The sequence below is a fragment of the Xenopus tropicalis genome, chromosome 5 (genome assembly GCF_000004195.4).
Source record: "Xenopus tropicalis strain Nigerian chromosome 5, UCB_Xtro_10.0, whole genome shotgun sequence".
In the NCBI taxonomy this organism is placed as follows: Eukaryota; Metazoa; Chordata; class Amphibia; order Anura; family Pipidae; genus Xenopus; species Xenopus tropicalis.
The window spans coordinates 64,936,249-64,956,704 of record NC_030681.2 but is presented as its reverse complement, the minus strand read 5'-3'; the positions used below and the strand labels follow the sequence as shown (position 1 = coordinate 64,956,704).

At 41.5% G+C, this 20,456-nt stretch overlaps 1 protein-coding gene across 2 annotated transcripts in view; it reads left to right on the top strand.

The window, feature by feature from the left end:
• The first annotated feature begins 5,310 nt into the window (after positions 1-5,310).
• Positions 5,311-20,456, top strand: part of aig1 (androgen-induced 1) — a 166,724-nt gene continuing 151,578 nt past the window's right edge. The window contains exon 1 of one of the 2 annotated variants that reach the window (XR_004222616.1): positions 5,311-5,628. Coding sequence is in view for 1 of the 2 variants with exons in the window: in NM_001100245.1 (NP_001093715.1) it covers positions 5,488-5,628 (141 nt within the window). In the remaining variant the exon portion in view is untranslated. 2 annotated transcript variants of the gene reach the window in all.

Below are 20,456 nucleotides of genomic sequence, written 5' to 3'. Positions count from 1 at the left end.
TAATTTATCTAAAGGCTATTAATACAAAAAAATCTGAGAGTGGTATTTACTCTTTTTAGATTTACTCAGTGAGACTCTCCATACCTGGTCCAGCTAGTGGAATTCTAGTTTAACAACATAGTAAGAAGGCAAGTGGCATTTGTGACTTTTCAAAAAATCCACCATGTTTTTTAATGTGGTAGTTAGTAGGTGTAGGTAGGTTACTAGTAGGTTAGTTAGTAGCTAGTTAGTAGTAGGTTAGTTAATAGCTAGTATGTGTGTGCAGAACCTACAATAAATAATAAAATTTTCCTTGCTAAGCCTTAATATATTTCCTTCATTTTCCTGAAACTTTTATGTTCTTACAAATTTGCTTTATCTTGCTTTCATATTGTGTGACACATTTATTGTTACAAATACAGTATCAATACACACACAGATGCTATCAGTGCTTGCACTAAAGAAAAATACTATCTTAGTATGAAAACAAAAGAATGAAGAAGTAATATTACCAAACATAAACACAAACAGGGAATCAATACATGCAGATGGTATGGTAAATAACAGTTTTATCTTTACTAATATATTTGTTATGAAATAACTGAGATGACTATTTTGCATGTTTTAAAAATGCAATGCTTCAGTTTTACCTTGCTTTTTGTATCCAAAGGCTTACATCTGTAGAGAATATGTTTCACATCTGATTTTCTCTAAAAAGATCTTTTCCTGACAGCATTCCTTACTTTCCTCCTACACAAAGTGTGACTCACACACTGTTTGGAGTGGACACCTGTTTTACTCAGACCTCAACAAATGTCTTTAGAAGAATTTTTTAACATGATTTATAGCTAATACTTATTTACCTGATTTTCCACTATTGTTTTTAAGTTAGTGAAATTGGTCAAAAGAAATCAATAAGTCTATGAATAGTATAATTCTTGACTACTGTGCTATTATACAGATATAAGGGTATATACAGTCATGCACATTACAGTCACTATACAAATTATTGTGATAAAACAACAGTTTGACAGTTTCCCCCAGCCTTTCTGATTGTCTTGAGCTATGGGTTTAATTTATATAACTTTGTATTTGTGTCTATCTTAAATAAATCATGTCATAGATAAGGTTAAAAATGCTGAAAAACCCAAATGAAAAAAAATTTCAATTTAGTCTCAGGGGTGGGGTGCAGGTGCATTGCCTGGATCAACTTTATACCAACATTGCTAAAATATAATTCAACCACTCTTTAATGTATTTGCTGGTTTTGCACTTGGCAACACTGAATTCAAGGACAGCAGGTCTTGGAATTAACCTTTAGCCACAAGACCTGATGATGGGGAAGGTTACAAATGGCATGGCAGCTGTTTTTTGCACTTTGCACCCTGGCCAATCATCAGTAAATGTGCCCACTTTTATTTTATAAATATTCCATCAAAAGAAAAAAACATCAAACGCATAATAGTTAAAGGGTGTTTCCACAACAGTTCCATGAAAAGACTGCCAGCGATATTCTCAGGCTTTGCATTGCGCATACAATTAGATACTGGTCACAAAAATAGTTGCATTTTATCAAATTAGAGAAGGAACTTTAAATAAGAATATACAAATTGTTCTAAAAGCTGACATTATTTACCAAATTATAGACCATATTGACAGTTATAAAATCCAGTATATAAAGTTTAAAAGGCAACTCTTCAGAAAATAAAAGTATAATATAAGCTTCATACACTTATGTCAATTGTCCTATACCATATGGTTTTACCTTGTACTTGATCCCAACTAAGTTAGTTAATCCTAATTGGAGGCAAATCCTATTGGTTTTTTTTAATGTTTAAATTATTTTTTTAGTAGACAAGGTATGGAGATCCAAATTACAGAAAGACCCCTTATCCAGAAAACCACATAATAATGGTTAACAATTCTACTATCAGCGGGACAGTCCCGATATTTATGGCACTTCCCGCTGTCCCGGATTCACTGTTAAGGTGGCCATACACGCACCGATATTATCGTACGAAACCTCGTTTCGTACGATAATCGGTGCGTGTATGGCATGTCGGCGAGTCGACCGATATCGCAGGAAGCTGCTGATATCGGCCGACTCGCCGATCGGACCAGTTTGAAAATTTTGATCGGGCGCCATAGAAGGCGCCTGACCAAAATTCTCCCTTCAGAGCTGAATCGGCAGAAGGAGGTAGAAATCCTATTGTTTCTACCTCCTTACCTGCCGATTCAGCCCTGAATGGTGTGTGGCGGATCTTACGATGTTTCGTGCGACCGATGGTCGTACGAAACATCGTCAGATCGCCACGTGTATGGCCACCTTTAGATGTCCCGCTCTTCAGCTTTGCCATTTAATTGATTGCTGTGCCTGCTCTGCTCTGGGGAATAAAGCCCCGCCCCCTTAACTCTTCAATCTCCCCTGCTACCCCAAGCTCACAGCCTTACCTTGATGTTTAATTGTCCTGCGAGGAGCATTTGTGACAGGCAAGGGTTAACTATTGGCATTGGCTGCATTCCTCTCCTGCTCAGTGGTTCAGGGGCTGAGGGGGCTCTGTCTTTTATCAGGCAGAAGAGGCTGCTGCCTTTATTTGTGTGCTGGGCAGTTTCACCTTCCCACCCCTAACATATATCTCTCACTCACTGGGAATCTCTGGCAGAGCACAGCATGCAGGGGAAGAGGTATCGCTCATTCATAAAATATAGCAGACATTTTAAAGGGGCCCTTATAAGTCTGGGAACCTTAGGCCTTGTTAATATGGCAAGAAATCATACCGCCCAACTGTCCCGCTTTCTGTAGGACAGTCCCGGTTTTGGTAGCGCATCCCGCTGTCCCGGATAGTACCATGAATGTCCCGCATTTCCGTAATGCCGGACATTCATGGAACTATCCCTGACAGCGGGATGCGCTGGCTGCAGTCAGGCGTTCATCTTCTTCAGTGGCTCCTCTCTATATGCGGCTCCTTGTTGGGCGGAACCAGGCCCTTTTATAAGGTTGTGCCCGTGCGTATTGACGTCACACGCACACACAGGCGCAACCTTATAAAAGGGCCTGGCTCCGCCGAACAAGGAGCCGCATATAGAGAGGAGACGCTGCAGAAGATGAAGCAGCAGCAGCAGCATGTATGGAGGCTCTGTGTATTGGGGGGTACTGTGTATGGAGGGCTACTGTGCATGGGGGGGGCACCTGTGTATGGGGGCTACTGTGTATGGGGGGCAAAGCTGATACATAGTTATAACTCACTTATAACTGACTATCTTCTCTCTATATTTGTATTTATATGTAGGAGTTGCTATATTGTTTTCCTTAGGTAGTACAGTATGAGGGTATAGCACATTTGCGTCTGATCCCGCCATTTCATCTATATAAAAGGAGTATTTTTTTAAAAGGGGGTGTGGTAATTGGGGCGTGGCCACAAAAGTGGGCGTGGTGCCGCGCTGCACGCACCAAATCTTTTTGTCCCTCTTTTCATTTTTCAAATGTTGGGAGGTATGCATCCAACTCGCTTGTTACGCTCCTCTACTGACCTGCTCCTCAACTCCTCTCTCATTCCCTCCTCACACGCTTGCATTCAAGACTTTGCAAGGGCTGCCCCCCTTCTCTGGAATTCGCTCCCACAATTTATCAGACTTTCTCCCAATCTCTCTGCCTTCAAGAGATCTCTAAAAACGCATTTATTTAGAGAAGCTTACCCTAATCTAGTTTAGCAATACCCTGTGCCACACCTCACACAACTCTGGTCGTGCCCATTCCCACACCTTGTGTCCCAACCCTTTCTCCTTGTAGATTGTAAGCTCTTTTGGGCAGGGTCCTCTTCACCTCTTGTATCGGTTATTGATTGCTTTATATGTTACTCTGTATGTCCAATGTATAAAACCCACTTATTGTACAGCGCTGCAGAATATGTTGGCGCTTTATAAATAAATGTTAATAATAATAATTAATAATAATGGTGTTGGTTCGACAGACGCATCCGACAAGTTGCATGTAGTTGCGTGACTCAAAATATAATAGGACTGATAGAAAAATCTGATGTGTAAACTACATGTAATTTTTTGCCATCCAATACAACGTGCCTGTGGGATATGAACGATGCATGTTGCGTCTGCATCCAACAAGATAACATCTGATGGAGCAGGAAAGACTTTTTTTCATTAAAATACATTGGCTGTCAGATGTAGATACAGAAAACATCAGACTTTATCTGATCCAACATTACATTACAGCATATAGAGATCCCACAAAATCTCATGGTGTTGCATGACAAGATCAGATAAATTCTGACCCACAAAAGCTGATTAAAAGCGCGTGTGCAGTTTAGCCCTTAATACAAGGCCATTACTTTACTGTGAACAATAGTTATCTCACAACTATTTATTTGTATCTAGGTTTATAAAGATAGACGTATATATATGTGTATAAACGTATATAATTAGAGATGGTTTTGTTTAACCATGAAATTTCTTAATCACTTTATATTAATTTTTCGTAACCCCACACAGGGAACACATGGACGCATATTTATAAAGGGATAAAAAAACATTTTAAAAACATCATACTTTGTCTAATTGTTTACTTTAAGGCCTTATTGTTTATTGTGTAAAATAACATGTATTTATAAAACTGATTTTATGCAAAATATATGAGTAAAAATATGTATTGACTTTACTAGAAATGAAGCAGAAATAGTATCTGAGTGGCACCAGGGCCAGATCTAGGTGTAGGCAGCACAGGCCTCTACCTAAAGTGTAAACATTTTCGGAAAACATTGGGGTTTATAGCAGTTTTAAAAAAACAAATCACTATAAAAACACTGCATTCATTTATTGCCCCTACCTTACAAGGGTTTTAGGAGATTCTTGACTAGGATGCCAAAGCTGTGGTGCTGTGCCACCAATAGTTCAACCAGAAATTCTTACCTGTATGAATGTGTCCAGCAGAAATCCAAGAGTTATAGGTTTAAAGTGAGGTTGTCAGGCAGTAAAGAAAATAAACACTGACATAAATACATTGATTACTTGTTCCTACTAGATTCTGTGATCACAATGCAAAATCTTATTTCACATATATGGACTATTGTCCATCCATCTGCAATTGCACAAATTGTAACAATTCTTTAGCAGGCATTACACACAGGCACACCCGACTCAAGCTCTCAGCTAAAAATATTATTAGGTACAACAACCCTTCCGCTCGGTGTTCGTTCTCAGCGTCTGAGTCAAAAGAATGCAGCGTAAAACTCCGCCCCTTAAGGACGACCTCACCAAATAACCGTACCAACCACAGTTCTAAGGAAGAAAGTACCAGAGCGGTTTCCATAGTAACGGTTCTCCTTTCTTCTTCCCTGCTGATTGACACCCGCGTATCCCTATCCTCCTTCTCAGGATACATGATTCTAGCCTACTGTCAAATAGTAATAAGTAGTGCCACAGGCCGCATTCTAGCAGGGTGGGGGAGGTGTGAAGAGAGCTGGCTCCTTCTGTCCCGTTCACTCTGATGCTGAAATGGCGCTTATCCCATGCCAGGTATTGCGGGCCGCCATCCTGCTCTCCTACCTGTCGGTGCTGTGCCACTACAAGGCCATAGAGATGCCAGCGCATCAGACCTATGGGGGCAGCTGGAAATTCCTCACATTCATTGACCTGGTGAGTGAGGAGCGGAGAACAGTTTCTCTAGCTTGTACAAACTGTGCATTGCCAATACAGTAATATAGACCATGCTTGTTTATTCGCCCCAAATATGTATGATTCTTTAAAAAGAACATATACCGAATAAAATATTTTTGCAACTTAACAACACCCTGAAAGAGAATATTATATATATATATATATATATATATATATATTGACTTTAATAATGCATGCATATTGAATTTCCCATTATTGTTTGACAGTTATCATTGTTTTGTGTTTAAAGACACAAACATGTACTTGTCTGGTTATCAAGGTTTTTTTTTTAATCTGGTTTGCCTAAAACTCAGCTTATGTTGTTCACTGCCATCTGCTGCATTGGATGATTAAAGACACCCTTGAAACCTGTGTTTCTGTCCTGAGTTAAGGCAGCTATGATGTAAGTTACAAATACAGTAATGTAACAAGCCACTTAGCAACTAAGACTATACTTTTCTTTTACTAAATCAGTGCTTATTGCTGTCTTAAATGGGTATTTCACATTTAAGTTTACTTTTAGTAAGTTGTAGAATGCCCTGTTCTTAGCTGCTTTTAACTGACATTCATTCTTTATTTTTTACAATTTTTAATTATTTCACTTTTTGTTCAACCACTATCTGGTTGTTGTTTGTAGGGTGTTTACTTACCCTTCAATGTGAATGGATTAAGTACTTGTTTTCCAACCTTCTCTTCTTAGAGTACCCCTGCAGTACCAGTGGATATAGAGAAGACATGGTGATTTAAACAATCCTCGGTTCTGAGCAATAAATATTCTATCTGGTCCTCACTAACTTGTTTGGGTATACAGATATTAGATCCATTATCCAGAAACTGCTATCCAAAAGGCTCTCATTGGGCCCTGTAGTGTTTAAAAATGCACCTATGCAACTATAGAAATTGTGTAGAAATATACTTAAATATATTTTCTACCACTTTTATAAAATGGGATATATTGTGTAAAAAGCAAGAATTTGTCAGGGCATTATACTGTTTTAATTATAAAAGGAATGCGCTTAAAAGTTGTGTTTTGGCTGATTTCCCCCAAAACCCTACTAATCCCATCCATCTGTCCCACTTCCTGCTGCTTGCTATCCCAGGCTGTGCAGTATGCAGGCGGCACTCAGCACACTGCACTGTGCAGTAGGAACTAATCAGCAGGATTGTTTCCTGACAGGAAACTGAAGCCAGTCTTTGCTTGTGTTACTGCAGGACTGTGATTGGCTATCCCCTTCCAACTGTGCTTCGGCAGGGACCATTAGAACCCACCCTCATTTAAAACATAGACAAGGACCTTAACGGACCTATTGGGAAGATCCATTTTAAAGATAATGACACAATATTCATTACTGCTTACATTGGGATCACAAGATATTTGGGGGTTTCAGCTATGCTATATGTCCCCTTTAAGCCACGGGCTGCCGTAAGCCCTCTCTTCTCCACAAATATATCCTATAATATACAGTATTGTATACAATTGTCCTATAAAAGTAAACAGATAAAGTTTTTGTATTTTTTTCCACAATTTTTGTTTCTTTTTAATAATAAAAAACCTTACATAATTCCATGGCATTCATGGCAAAACAATCCTATTACTTTATTTTTCATTTGGAATGTCCCTAGTATTCCAGATAATAGATCACATACCTATAGTGTGCAATGCTTCTATGAAATAGCAAACTTTTTTAGGAAATATGCTGAATATTGTAAGTTTTGTTGAACATGATGCTGGATCTTGTCTCTTGGCATGCATTGCTTGTTATTGTAAATTCTCTTGGGTAAAATGGACTTGCAAAGTATGCAGAAATTTTGTAAACTTAGCATTCTGTTATAAATTCAGTAACCTTCTTTGAATAGAAGCTTGCAAGGCATATTTAGTTAGTATTGGAACAAAAGTATTTCAGCAAATTTTGAATTGTACATTTTTTAAGAATGGCAATTTGAAGGGGAATGTTGGAGATCAAGTTATTGGAACTGCATTTGTGTATATTGGTTAAGTAGAAAATTGCTTGTTTCTATTTAACATTGAGTAAATAACTGTGAGATGGGGTTAGGTGATGAGCAAGTAAAGTAATTTAATGGGATATGTATATAAATATTATTTTAGTAATCCATGATTGTAACAGTGTTTTGCATAGTTTGTTCATTTGTTACACCCCCACCTCTTATTGGAGGAGTGCAGAGCTACTCCATTTAACACATTATATTAGAGTAATATTCACAAGGAAAGGTTAGTTAATTCTCCAAGTAAAGGTGGCCATACACGCACCGATATTATCGTACGAAACATCGTTTCGTACGATAATTGGTGCGTGTATGGCATGTCGGCGAGTCGACCGATATCGCAGGAAGCTGCCGATATCGGACGACTCGCCGATCGGACAAGTTTGAAAATTTTGATCGGGCGCCATAGAAGGCGCCTGACCAAAATTCTCCCTTCAGAGCTGAATCGGCAGAAGGAGGTAGAAATCCTATTGTTTCTACCTCCTTACCTGCCGATTCAGCCCTGAATGGTGTGTGGCGGATCTTACGATGTTTCGTGCGACCGATGGTCGTACGAAACATCATCGGATCGCCACGTGTATGGCCACCTTAAGAAACCTATTAAAAGATAAGATCAGTTAATGCGGGAATATAAATGTCCCATCCCCCACATGCCCCCCATGTTTCTTTTAACACTCACAAATGCAGAGTAGTGTCCATTATAAAGACACTTTTTGCATATTTCCAAATATCACAAAGCACATTTAAATTGAAGAAGAAGGAAGATAGTACTCAGTAGTGATGGGCAAATATTTCACCAGGCATGGTTTTGCGGTGAATTTCTGCATTCCGCCATTGGCGGATTGTTTCGCGAAATGGATGAAAAAATTTGGCGAGGAAAAATTCGCCCCGTGTCCAAAAATTGTCGCAAGAATAGTCGCGCATCCAAAAATTGTCACAAGAATAGTCGCGGGCGTCAAAGAATAGTTGTGAGTCAAAGAATAATTTTTTTTCTGTGCAACATTTTCGCTGTTTTGCAAATTTTTCGCCGGTTCGAAAATCTTTTGAAAGATTCGCAAATTTATTGGCAAAGCAAAACGGGACAGAATCACTCATCACTAGTACTAACTCCCTGAAGCGAGATATTTTGAGGCATTTGATTATTGTACATGAGAACATGCACAGCAACTGTCTGCAGAACAGAAAAGTTCTCATTTACAGATGGCAGAGCAATATGTTTTTATGAAAGAAAGACTAGGGGAGGCATGAAAATGTTCCCCTTATCCTCTACCCATCCTCTCATTTGCATGTCTTTCACAGCACACGTTAGAGGACTCCAGTGGGCGCAGGGTTCAAGAAGCCAACTTGCTTCCAGTGTTGACCCCCTAATATGTCTTACAATTACTACAGCTGGCTTTCTCTATAACTTCAAATAAACACAATCTTTTATCTTTATTTGCAGTGATAATGGCATTAGTGTTTAAACTCTTTGCCTGCTGCTGACAGCCAGTGCCATAGAATTTATGTTATTTTTTTTTACAGTATTACTGAGTGTTATTTTAATTTACAAATACCCTTTGACTTTGATGTTTGTATTCTCTGTATGCTAGGAATAGTCTGTAAATATTATGTAAATATATCTTTAAAATGGTGATTATTGATGGCATTCATTATAAATGGTACTAAGTGATTTCATTTTTGTCACATGACTCATGGGAATGTCTATATTTTAAGAAATAATGGAGTCCCTGCAAGCCTAGTACTTGTATATGGTCATGGAGTTCTTTTTTAACTTTCACTCCTTATAATGCAAAAGAACCATGAATGTCTTATAAATTATATCTTTATAAATGACACTTAGGGGCTGATTTACTAAGACAGTGTTTTTCAACCTTTTTGGGCAAAGGCACACTTGTTTCATGAAAAAAATTACGAGGCACACCACCATTAGAAAATGTTAAAAAATTTAACTCTGTGCCTATATTGACTATATATAAAGTAATTCTCTTGAATAGGAATCAAATAAACACAAAGAAAGTATTTTCCGGGACATTTTCTCCATAAACCCACCCCCCCACTGATTTGGTGCCCAGCAGCAGTGCCCCCCTAGTACACTGGTGCCCAGCAGCAGTGCCCCCCTAGTACACTGGTGCCCAGCAGCAGTGCCCCCCTAGTACACTGGTGCCCAGCAGCAGTGCCCCCCTAGTACACTGGTGCCCAGCAGCAGTGCCCCCCTAGTACATTGGTGCCAAGAGCAGTGCCCCCCTAGTACATTGGTGCCCAGCAGCAGTGCCCCCCTAGTACATTGGTGCCAAGAGCAGTGCCCCCCTAGTACATTGGTGCCAAGAGCAGTGCCCCCCTAGTACATTGGTGCCAAGAGCAGTGCCCCCCTAGTACATTGGTGCCAAGAGCAGTGCCCCCCTAGTACATTGGTGCCAAGAGCAGTGCCCCCCTAGTACATTGGTGCCCAGCAGCAGTGCCCCCCTAGTACATTGGTGCCAAGAGCCAGCCCCCCTAGTACATTGGTGCCCAGCAGCAGTGCCCCCATAAGTCAGTGTGCCCCGTGGCCCCCCCTAATACATTGGTGCTCAGCAGCATTTTACTTCTGCTCTTCGGCGGCTTCAGCAGCATCTTCCCCTCACGCGCGCCGCCTCTGCACTTCTGCCTACACGCGACCGCACACAGGCCCTTTTATAACGTTGTGCCCCGTGCGTACTGACGTCACCCGTACACACGGCGCAACCAATGACAGGGCCCGGGACAGTTGTACCCGCTGTGTAAAAATTGAAAGTAAAAATTGCCCGGGCCCAGGACAGTTGTACCCGCTGTGCCCCCCTGATGGCGGCCCTGCCTACGGCACACCAGGCAACATCTCGGAACAGCGGTTGAAAAACGCTGTACTAAGACACGAATTCCAACCGAATTGGAAAAATTCCGATTGGAAAACGAACATTTTGCGACTTTTTCGGCGCCTTTACGACTTTTCGGAAATTATCGCGACTTTTTCGTTTTTACGATTTGTGCGAAAAAACACGAGTTTTTCGTAGCCATTCCGAAAGTTGCGCAAAATCTGGCGATTTTTTCGTAGCGTATTAAATTGTAACCAGCCACCAAAAACATACATTGCATAGCTATGCATAAAAGCCCAGTTAGTTGTCCCATTAAAGGTAATGTTTTTGAAACGGAATATTCTAAATACAATAAATAAAGTAAATATTTGACTGATACTGTTTCCTAATGACAAACTTTTTTTTCTTAAACATGATTATTAAATTGATTTAAAATTCAGATTTCTTGTTTGGTGTAAAAATGTAAAAATGCTTGGTGTGCACTCGCTTATCACATCTTTAGACATTCAAGTATCCCATACAAGGACACAAGAGAAGTAAAACTTGCTCTGCAGCAGATGTTATTCATGTACACCATATACATTATTACTGCAAAAATGTGTAGAGACCCATAGGGTTAATGTGCCCCTATGGCTTTAACCTTTCCTTTTCTTCTTGTCACTAGGCAAGGCTTAATGTATCTAGTTGGTATTTACCTTATTATTGGCCCAAGGCTAGACCACACCCTACCACACTTTAATATAGTGTTAGGTAAAGGGGTGGATCTTTCTTCTTGCCCTGCAACATTTAATTAATGTGTGGATGTTTCTTGAAGCCTGGGATCCACACAGGGCCAGAAGGTTAGGCCCTAAGGGGACAAGTACCTTGAACAAGGTGAAGCTAGAACAGGTTAATTAACATCATAGCATTTTCTAGGAAAGTGAGACAGGCATTAACCCTGCCCAACCTCTTGATAAGAAAGGGATAAACCAGAGAACTTACCTCCTGTCACTCTCTTGGTCATCTTAACCCTGCCCAACCTCTTTATGAGAAGGGATAAACCGGTGAGCTTGCCTCCTGTCAGTCTGTTGGCTGTCTTACCCTGCCCAACCTCTTTATGAGAAGGGAGAAGGGAGAAACCGGTGGACACCATACTTCATTGTTTAATCTGCTTTAACATCAATTGTATTGCTGAATCCTATTTTACCTCATCTGAGAGTGAGTATTGATTTGCCCTGCATTACCAACTTTTGTCTTGTACAAATAAACAGTTCTCTTTGTTTGCAAGAGCCCCTGGCATCCACCTACTTAATTATTGCACTTTTCACTACACATTGGCAGTGGGAGGTGTAGTTATACAACACCCTCCTTAAGAACCTTCAATATAGCGAAGGTGCTTCCTGCTGAAACCAAGTTGCGTGTACCCCATGCTCTATTACTTGCTGGACATTTTGACTATTTTAGCCAAATAGGGGTTACAAATGCTAAGGTTCGGTTTAGTATTTTACAATTGTATTGTTGTAGCTGTAGAAAAATGTGTGACTGGCACATGCCTGTCAGTGATACTCACACATGCCTTTAAAGACGTAATTCATGGCAGGATCACTTAAAATAAAGCACAGCAGTGTTTTTTAATTTATATTTTTTATTTTTAAACAGACTTGTATGTGTGCCATGCATGGGCATGATATAGTAATAGCACCTTAGGTTGAAAAATTACACACATCCATCAAGTTCAACCCTTTATGTCTATATAAAACCTGCCTAACTGCTAGTTAATACAGAGAAAGCCAACCCTTCTGAAGCCTCAAAATCCTTCCTGACTCCAAGATGGCAATCAGAGCAGGCCTTGCAATCACTTTGTAAGGAAAACCAAAGGTAAAAAAGCCATTTAAAAATATAAATGCATTACACCATATATAATTGCTTTATATGAGCCAGAGTGCTAATTTTCAATGATATGGCAATGCATATAAATAATCAGTATCTATTGTGTAATAGTATTTTTGTTCAGTCACCTAAATGAAAAACAACTTATCAACAACCTGATTCACACATATTTAAACAGCATCAGCTATTGTCAAAAAATTAATATATCACCATATCTAAAGTATAGAAACTAGGTGGGAGACATCCCTCTGCTATTGCAGCAAACAGTGTAGGATATAAAGTCCATGGTCATCAAAATGTTGATGAAAACACATTTGGAGTATACTAGAAAAAAACTGTGAAATCCAGAATGTCCCGGTGTAACAGCACAATGGGTGCCATAAGGTCTGCTTCTACCATGAGGCAAGGTAAAAACCTTGCCTCACCCAGAAGCGTGTGGCAAATAACCAGAGGCAGCAAAAATTTGGCTCTTCTAGTGCAAAGATTGCAATTGCCTCAGGCTGCTTCAGTTGGTGGCAGTGCCTGGAGCCCACAAAAAAATTGGAGTATAGTCCCTAGAGCACCCCTGAGGTGCCATATGTGGGAGTCATATTTAGAGTTATTCATTTTTACTGCTCTCACCAGAAGAAAGAAAGCTAGTTATCAGGGCCGGTCCTAGCAGGATGAAGTAGCTGACACAGCGGGGAGCAGGATGAAGCAACAGGATGAAGCAGGTTGATGCTGGGCAGAAAGCTCTGGGGGGAGCTGGAGGAGGCCTGAGGGAGAGTTGAATGAGTTGGAGGATGCTTGGGGGAGAGTTGAGGGAGCTGGAGGATGCTGGGGGGGAGAGTTGGGGGGAGCTGGAGGACGCCTGGGGGGGAGAGTTGGGGGAGCTGGAGGACCCCTGGAGGGAGAGTTGGGGGAGCTGGAGGATGCTGGGAGGAGAGTTGGGGGAGCTGGAGGATCCTGGGGGGAGAGTTGGGGGATGCTGGGGGGAGAGTTGGGGGAGCTGGAGGATGCTAGGGGGAGAGTTGGAGGACGCCTGGGGGAGAGTTGGAGGATGCTGGGGGAGAGTTGGGGGAGCTGGAGGATGCTGGGAGGAGAGTTGGGGGAGCTGGAGGATGCTAGGGGGAGAGTTGGAGGATGCTGGGGGGGGGCTGGAGGATGTAGGGGGGAGTGGGGGAGCAGGAAGGAGCAGGCCATAGTGTGAGGCAATGTTTTAGGGGGCCCTGGGCTGGCTACCAATGTTTTAGGTGGGGCCCTGGCTACCAATGTCTGTGTCCTTTGTCACTGGGGGAGGGGCCATTGGGGGCAGGGTGTGGGAGGAGGGGGGCCCAGAAAATTTTGTTTGCTAAGTTTGCTCATAGCCTGTACAGAGAGATACCATAAAACTATGGCAGCATAGGGATTCTGTACTAAGCACAATTCAGCAGAAACAGTCCCCTAAGTTTGCTCCATATGATGGCTACATGAAAGCTGATCAGTGCTGCTCTGTTTTGCTAGTGTTGGGTGAGTCAGGGAATGGGAGTACACTGCAGGGCAAATTGCATTCTTTCCATTGGCAGAGCTTTTTGTCCCTATTTACATTTTTTTAAATGTTGGGAGGTGTGCCTGTATTAAGCACAATTCAGCAGGAACAGCTTGAAAAACTATAAAACTATGGCAGCATAGGGATTCCCCCTGTACTAAGCATAATTCACAATGTACTAAGGGGGCCCCACAATAATGGTTCCAATTGGGCCCCGCAGTTGGTAAGACCGGCCCTGCTGGTTACCTTATCAACCAAAGGCTGCTTTCAATGTTAAGGATGTCAATTATATAGAAATGTGGTTAAGATGGAATCATTTGTACAGCCAATTTAAATAAACAATGTGAGGTGAATACATTTAAAATAGTAAATCAAATGGTGTAATATATGTCCTGAAGTGTTCATGTCTACAGTTATGTGGCAAGCCCCTTTTATAGGGAAAGAGTGATAGCTTAAAGGGGTGGTTTGCCCCGTATTGGTTACAATAAGGAGATATAGTAATTTACATGATATTTGCAATTTGGTTTAATGTGGTAGTGCTGCAGTAAGTATCTCCACTCTGACAGCCAGGGGTCTCACATAGCAGGGAGGGGCAGGCACCAATTGGCTAAATTGTGTCAGCCAATCAGATCACAGATATGCTATGAAGGGCACATGTGCAGTAGGGACAGCGCCAGATTTCTTATCTGGGAGCCTTAAGGCCGCCCCTGTTTGCAAAATTTCGGTGCACCAGGCGTCATGCTGCCCTAGGCCCGGGCCTTTGTGGCCGAGCCACAAATATGGGCCTGAGTAGAGATCAATACCTACACTTCTGATGAAGTGGCAAAAGGCCATGACGCAGCACAGGACACAGTGGACTTTGGCATCCAGACCGGGTATGTGCTCTCCAATAATTTAAGCTGCGCTTCCTCCAGACTGCTTGGAACATCAACATGATGTAGACAGAACCTTAGCCAGCCATGACCTTAGTCAGTCCCAGTCAGTCCCGCTCACTTAGGCAGAGAGGAGAGACCTAAGGATCTATGCAACACTGAATTTGCATTTAGATATTTTGAAAAAAAGCCATATTTTTTAATTAATACAAATTGCAAATAAAATGTAAATGACAAAATCTCCTTATTTTTTTTTTAAACTGTAATAAAGGTGAACCAACTCTTTTTCTTAATACTACAGTCATTATTTTGGCCAGCTTGCAAGGTACATTGACAGATAAACCAGATAAACCATTTTTTCCAGTTAATTTACTAACCATACATGCTACACATAATAGGGCTGATTCACTAAAGTGCTCTAAAACGTGCGCTATTTAAAGCGTGCGTTAAAATGTTATCGCGTCTAAATTTTCGTGACTTAACGCACGATTCACTATAAGCATACTTGCGTTAATTTACGCATGCGATATTTTAGTAGCGAAAACTATTTTTGTGCGGCATTTGACGGTACATGCGCTAATCAACGCCAGCGTATAGCTGCCGCATATAAATAGTCGCTGAGTATAAATAGTAGCCGCATATAAATAGTCGCATATAAATAGTGCATATAAATTGCATATAAATAGTAGCTGCATATAAATAGCAAGCCTTTGCAACAAATAGCCTTTGGTTCCTACTTACTTTACTTGTATGTAATGTATGTATGGCACACCTATTATTATGTGTGTAACTTATGTCCTCAAAGCTGTGGCCAGTAAATGGGGGGGGCATTTAAGAAATATTTTGCCAAATACTTAGGGGTCCGTTTACTAAAGTGGCTTAAATTTAGTGGCACATTTTAGACACAGAATAACTGCAAAATAGGTTATGGCCAGTTTATTAAAGGGGGACAAATATAATATTGCAATTTGATTGGCAGTTATCACACTCGCCAGAAAATACGCTACGAACTAATTAACGCAAGCTTTACTATTCAGCAAAATGGCCTAAAGACAAAATTGTCGCCAGAATATTTGGCAAAATTTAACCCATATAGCATATTAAAGCTGTTACTGATAAATGTAAGAGTGGAGGAGAAACTACATGAAAGTAAAGAATACCATATTAATGAAGGCAAAATAATTAGACATTACTCAGTTCAAAAGAACAAAAATAACAACTTTTATTCTAACTATAAATTTTTTTAAAAATGTTCAAAATTTAAAACATAAAACTTAGGCCTTGCTGGCCTTGATTTCCCCCACATCCTGCTGCAGCTGGGCCAACTGGGCCTTGATGATGTCCAGATCCTCCTGCATGTGGGGTCAGTCCACCCAGGTGTTGTTTGGGTCCCCACATGTTCAGTCTGTCGTGAGGGTCCCTCGTCTGCAGGAGGACCTGGTGCACAGTCTTCGGCCTGGGGAGAGTCCGGGGCCTGGGGAGAGAACTCCAGGGCCGGGGAAGAGTTGTCCAGGGCCTGGGGAGTGTCTGGGGCCGGTGGTGTAGCCGGGGGGACCTCTGGAGCCTCGGGGGCCTCTGCAGCCGGGGGGGGGCCTCTGGAACCTCTGCAGCCGTTGGGGCATCGGGGGCCTCTGGAGCCGGGGGGGGCCTCTGCAGCTGGGGGGCCTCTTGAGCCTGGGGTGCCTCTGGAGCCTCTGCAGCCGGGGGGAAGCCTCGGGGGCCTCTGCAGCCGGGGGGGGGCCTCGGGGGCCTCTGGAGCCTGGGGTGCCTCTGGAGCCTCTGGAGCCTGGGGGGCCTGGGGTTGATAAGGCGCTACATCCAGCTGAAGTTCTGTGAGATAATATTGCAAGATGTTATTTAAATATATTATACATATATATATACATTCATACACAGAGGGCCACCATCATAAATAACGGGGCCCCTCACAACAACATTTTCTGGGGCCCCCACGCCCCCAATGGCCCCTCCCCCTGTGAACCCTCACATCAATACAAAGGACACACAGACATTGTTAGCCAGGGCCCCCTAAAACATTTGTGGTCCTTCCCCAAATTACTCATAGTATGCATACTACCGCTAAGTATTATTTTTAACTGTCAGGCAAGTTTGGGACGGCTAAGAAAGCTGCCATACTAAGTAAGGATAGTAATGATAAGATGGAAATCCAAGCAACTGGCAAGCTTTGGTAAATTCTGTTTTTCTGCCCCAATGTCCTGCCGAGGGTACCATATCTAATAATATATATATACAGTGGCTTGCAATAGTATTTGGCCCCCTTAAACTTTTCCACATTTTGTCACATTACAGCCACAAACATGAACAATTTTATTGGAATTCCATGTGAAAGACCAATACAAAGTGGTGTACACATGAGAAGTGGAATGAAAATCATACATGATTCCAAACATTTTTTACAAATAAATAAGTGCAAAGTGGGGTGTGCATAATTATTCAGCCCCCTGAGTCAATACTTTGTAGAACCACCTTTTGCTGCAATTACAGCTGCCAGTCTTTTAGGGTATGTCTCTACCAGCTTTGCACATCTACAGACTGAAATCCTTGCCCATTCTTCTTTGCAAAACAGCTCCAGCTCAGTCAGATTAGATGGACAGAGTTTGTGAACAGCAGTTTTCAGATCTTGCCACAGATTCTCGATTGGATTTAGATCTGGACTTTGACTGGGCCATTCTAACACATGGATATGTTTTGTTTTAAACCATTCCATTGTTGCCCTGGCTTTATGTTTAGGGTGGTTGTCCAGCTGGAAGGTGAACCTCCGCCCCAGTCTCAAGTCTTTTGCAGACTCCAAGAGGTTTTCTTCCAAGATTGCCCTGTATTTGGCTCCATCCATCTTCCCATCAACTCTGACCAGCTTCCCTGTCCCTGCTGAAGAGAAGCATCCCCAGAGCATGATGCTGCCACCACCATATTTGACAGTGGGGATGGTGTGTTCAGAGTGATGTGCAGTGTTAATTTTCCGCCACACATAGCGTTTTGCATTTTGGCCAAAAAGTTCCATTTTGGTCTCATCTGACCAGAGCACCTTCTTCCACATGTTTGCTGTGTCCCCCACATGGCTTGTGGCAAACTGCAAACGGGACTTCTTATGGTTTTCTGTTAACAATGGCTTTCTTCTTGCCACTCTTCCATAAAGGCCAACTTTGTGCAGTGCACGACTAATAGTTGTCCTATGGACAGATTCCCCCACCTGAGCTGTAGATCTCTGCAGCTCGTCCAGAGTCACCATGGGCCTCTTGGCTGCATTTCTGATCAGCACTCTCCTTGTTCGGCCTGTGAGTTTAGGTGGACGGCCTTGTCTTGGTAGGTTTACAGTTGTGCCATACTCCTTCCATTTCTGAATGATCGCTTGAACAGTGCTCTGTGGGATGTTCAAGGCTTTGGAAATTTTTTTGTAGCCTAAGCCTTCTTTAAATTTCTCAATAACTTTATCCCTGACCTGTCTGGTGTGTTCTTTGGACTTCATGGTGTTGTTGCTCCCAATATTCTCTTAGACAACCTCTGAGGCCATCACAGAGCAGCTGTATTTGTACTGACATTAGATTACACACAGGAGCACTCTATTTAGTCATTAGCACTCATCAGGCAATGTCTATGGGCAACTGACTGCACTCAGACCAAAGGGGGCTGAATAATTACGCACACCCCACTTTGCAGTTATTTATTTGTAAAAAATGTTTGGAATCATGTATGATTTTCATTCCACTTCTCACGTGTACACCACACTGTGTCTTTGTCTTTCACGTGGAATTCCAATAAAATTGATTCATGTTTGTGGCTGTAATATGACAAAATGTGGAAAAGTTCAAGGGGGCCGAATACTTTTGCAAGCCACTGTATATATATATATATATATATATATATATATATATATATATATATATATATATATATATATATAAAAGGAAGAGTGGAGCACACCCTATAGAAATTCAAATGCCTTGGGTGCTGGCTAAAATGAGGAAATATACTGACAGAGAGCCGCACACACAAGGACTTGGCAATAAAGTGAGAAAATTTATTGAAAAAAATCCAACATTTCGAGTACTGACTGTTTGTCCCTGAGGAAGAGTACAGTCAGTACTCGAAACGTTGGATTTTTTTCAATAAATGTTTTCACTTTATTGCCAAGTCCTTGTGTGTGCGGCTCTCTGTCCGTATATATATATATATATATATATGTTTAATTAACGTATTCTTTAAAACCCTAATAAAGTACAATAATTACCTTCCGCTATTTCAGCGATTAAATCTGGACTCCTGCTCTTAATATCCGACCATATCCCCTGGAGAAGTCTGAGGTCCATTTGGAGGGCAAACCGCTGTTCCAACCTCTGCATCAGCCTGCAGAGGATTGCCCTCTTCCTTTCATGGACCCCTATGATCCCCAGCGGCTGCCTGTCATAGGATTCGCGCAGGAGGTAGCGGCAGATGTAGCGCCTCTCCTCCGGTTGGAGCTCTGATACCCCAGGCATGTTGGTTCTATGTGTCACTGCAGGCTCTGAGACAAAATGGGCACAAGTCGCATCTATCACGAGATTCCAACAACGTCATGTCGCGACCAAATAGTCGCCAAAATATAACTTGTAATGTATTTGTGCGAATATTCGCCTCTATAGTAGCGAATATTATGGCGACTAAATATTCACGACAAAATATGCACCGCTATAGAACCATAATAATGTCATTACTTTCGTAAAATTACTGTATTAAAAATGACCATTTCCCTGCAAACTGGAGGCTGCATAACTCTAGGGCCAACACATACTTGAATAAATAACACTGCTAAGTCCATATTTTATTGCCAAAAGCTCATTAACTGTACTTTTCTATAATTACCGCCTACCTCAAGTAGGTGTTAATTTTCGAATAGACTAATGCGATATTTAGCGCGTCTAAATGTTTGTGAATCATGCGGTAATATTCATTTCTGTGCGCAAATTAACGCATGCGTTAAAATTAACGCATGCAATAGTGCGTAAATTAACGTATGCAATGTGCGACAACGCACGCGGTAATACTCTTTTTTATCACGCGCTAATTGTCACGTCTATTTTAACGCAAAAACCATGCGATAAAAAATAACGCACTTTAGTAAATCAACCCTAATGTCTTCCAGTTACAAGTAAAAATCATTGAGGAGGCCTTTTGTCAAGATAAGGCTTTTCTTGTTTCTAGAGTAGAATAAAGGAAAACTTAAACTCCTTGCTCTTAAAACTTTTGGCAGGGACGTAGCATGCAGTCTTGGAATATAGAAAGATAATAAACATGGATTCATTTTAATCTATTGGTGTGCCTTGAGATATTTAATAATAACAAAGGATGGATGATGGTCTGTGATACTGTAATGGAAGAACTATTAGAAAACTATAAAAAATAAATAATGAAGACCAATTGAATAGTTGCTTAGAATTGGCCATTCTGTAACATTCTAAAAGATAACTTAAAGGTGAACCACTCTAAGTTTGATGGTCTTGGAATAGTGTAGGGGACCTAGGGGTTCAACTTTCCTCCTGCTACTCAGAAAGTCCCTGATCTGTAACCTATTCCCTGCGAAGGAAGGTATTCCTCATTGGATCAAGGTTGTTTACCAGCTCCCCTTACCTAGTGTATAAAGGGGTGGGGGGGGAGACAACATAGCAGAATCTGCCAGAGAGCTAGGGGTGGAAATATGTCTCAGTACAAGATTCTCAATTCTTAGTGAAG